The sequence below is a fragment of the Nestor notabilis genome, unplaced genomic scaffold, assembly GCF_000696875.1.
Source record: "Nestor notabilis isolate BGI_N333 unplaced genomic scaffold, ASM69687v1 scaffold16919, whole genome shotgun sequence".
In the NCBI taxonomy this organism is placed as follows: domain Eukaryota; kingdom Metazoa; phylum Chordata; class Aves; order Psittaciformes; family Psittacidae; genus Nestor; species Nestor notabilis.
In genome coordinates, this window is record NW_009942569.1 from 8,867 (window position 1) to 9,590 (window position 724).

The 724-nt window shown below is 64.6% G+C and overlaps 1 protein-coding gene across 1 annotated transcript in view; it reads right to left on the reverse strand.

The window, feature by feature from the left end:
- NOX1 (NADPH oxidase 1) overlaps positions 1-724 on the reverse strand; it is a gene marked incomplete at its 5' end in the record, with an annotated part of 3,756 nt that overhangs the window by 1,089 nt on the left and 1,943 nt on the right. Inside the window, 3 exons of the mRNA XM_010021469.1 lie at positions 7-242; positions 330-422; positions 511-659. Coding sequence (XP_010019771.1) covers positions 7-242; positions 330-422; positions 511-659 — 478 coding nt within the window. The remainder of the gene's footprint in view (positions 1-6; positions 243-329; positions 423-510; positions 660-724) is intronic.

The following is a 724-nucleotide window of genomic DNA, read 5'->3' on the forward strand; positions in this document are numbered from 1 at the left end:
GCCTACCGGGGCATCTCCAGCTGCTGCTGCTGGAAGGTGTCGATGAGGCGCTCGGTCCAGTCTCCGGCCGCTCGGATGTGGATGGAGAAGAAGTCCTCCTCGGGCGCGGAGGTGAGGGTGAAGGGGTGCCACTCCAGCAGGGAGATGGCGGGGCAGTTGACGAAGATGTACTGCCCCACCTCCATGCGGAACCCCCTCTTCTGCATCTGCAGCTCCAGCACGCGGGCAGGGTGCATCACCACCTGCGGGGAGGGACGGGGATCAGCGCCCAGCCTGGCTCCTCTCCGTCTCTCCGTGGCCACCACAGCACATGCTCCTGCACCACACACCTTGGTGACAACCACCTTCTGCCGCGCACGCCAGACCCGCAGGATCCGCTCGAAGATGTAGAGCAGGACGGGGGCCAGCACCCACTTCCAGGACTGTTGGATGAAGGAGAGCAAAGGGCTGGAGCATCCCAAGGGCAAGGGAAGGGTTTCGCCCCCTGCATCCATCCCACCGCTGCCTTACCTCTGCGGGGATGCTCCCGAACTCAGGGTCCTTGCAGCAGCTGTGGCTGCAGTGCTTGTCCTTGTCGTTGTGTGTGAGGTACTGGGCGCAGTGGTGTGGATGCACCTCCTTGATGCTCTCCTCTGTCTGTCCACGCACCAGCCCGCTGCGGGGAGATGAGGGCTGAGCCCAGCGGCCGGGTCACGTCCCCCTGTCTAAGGCTGAGCCCCACTGT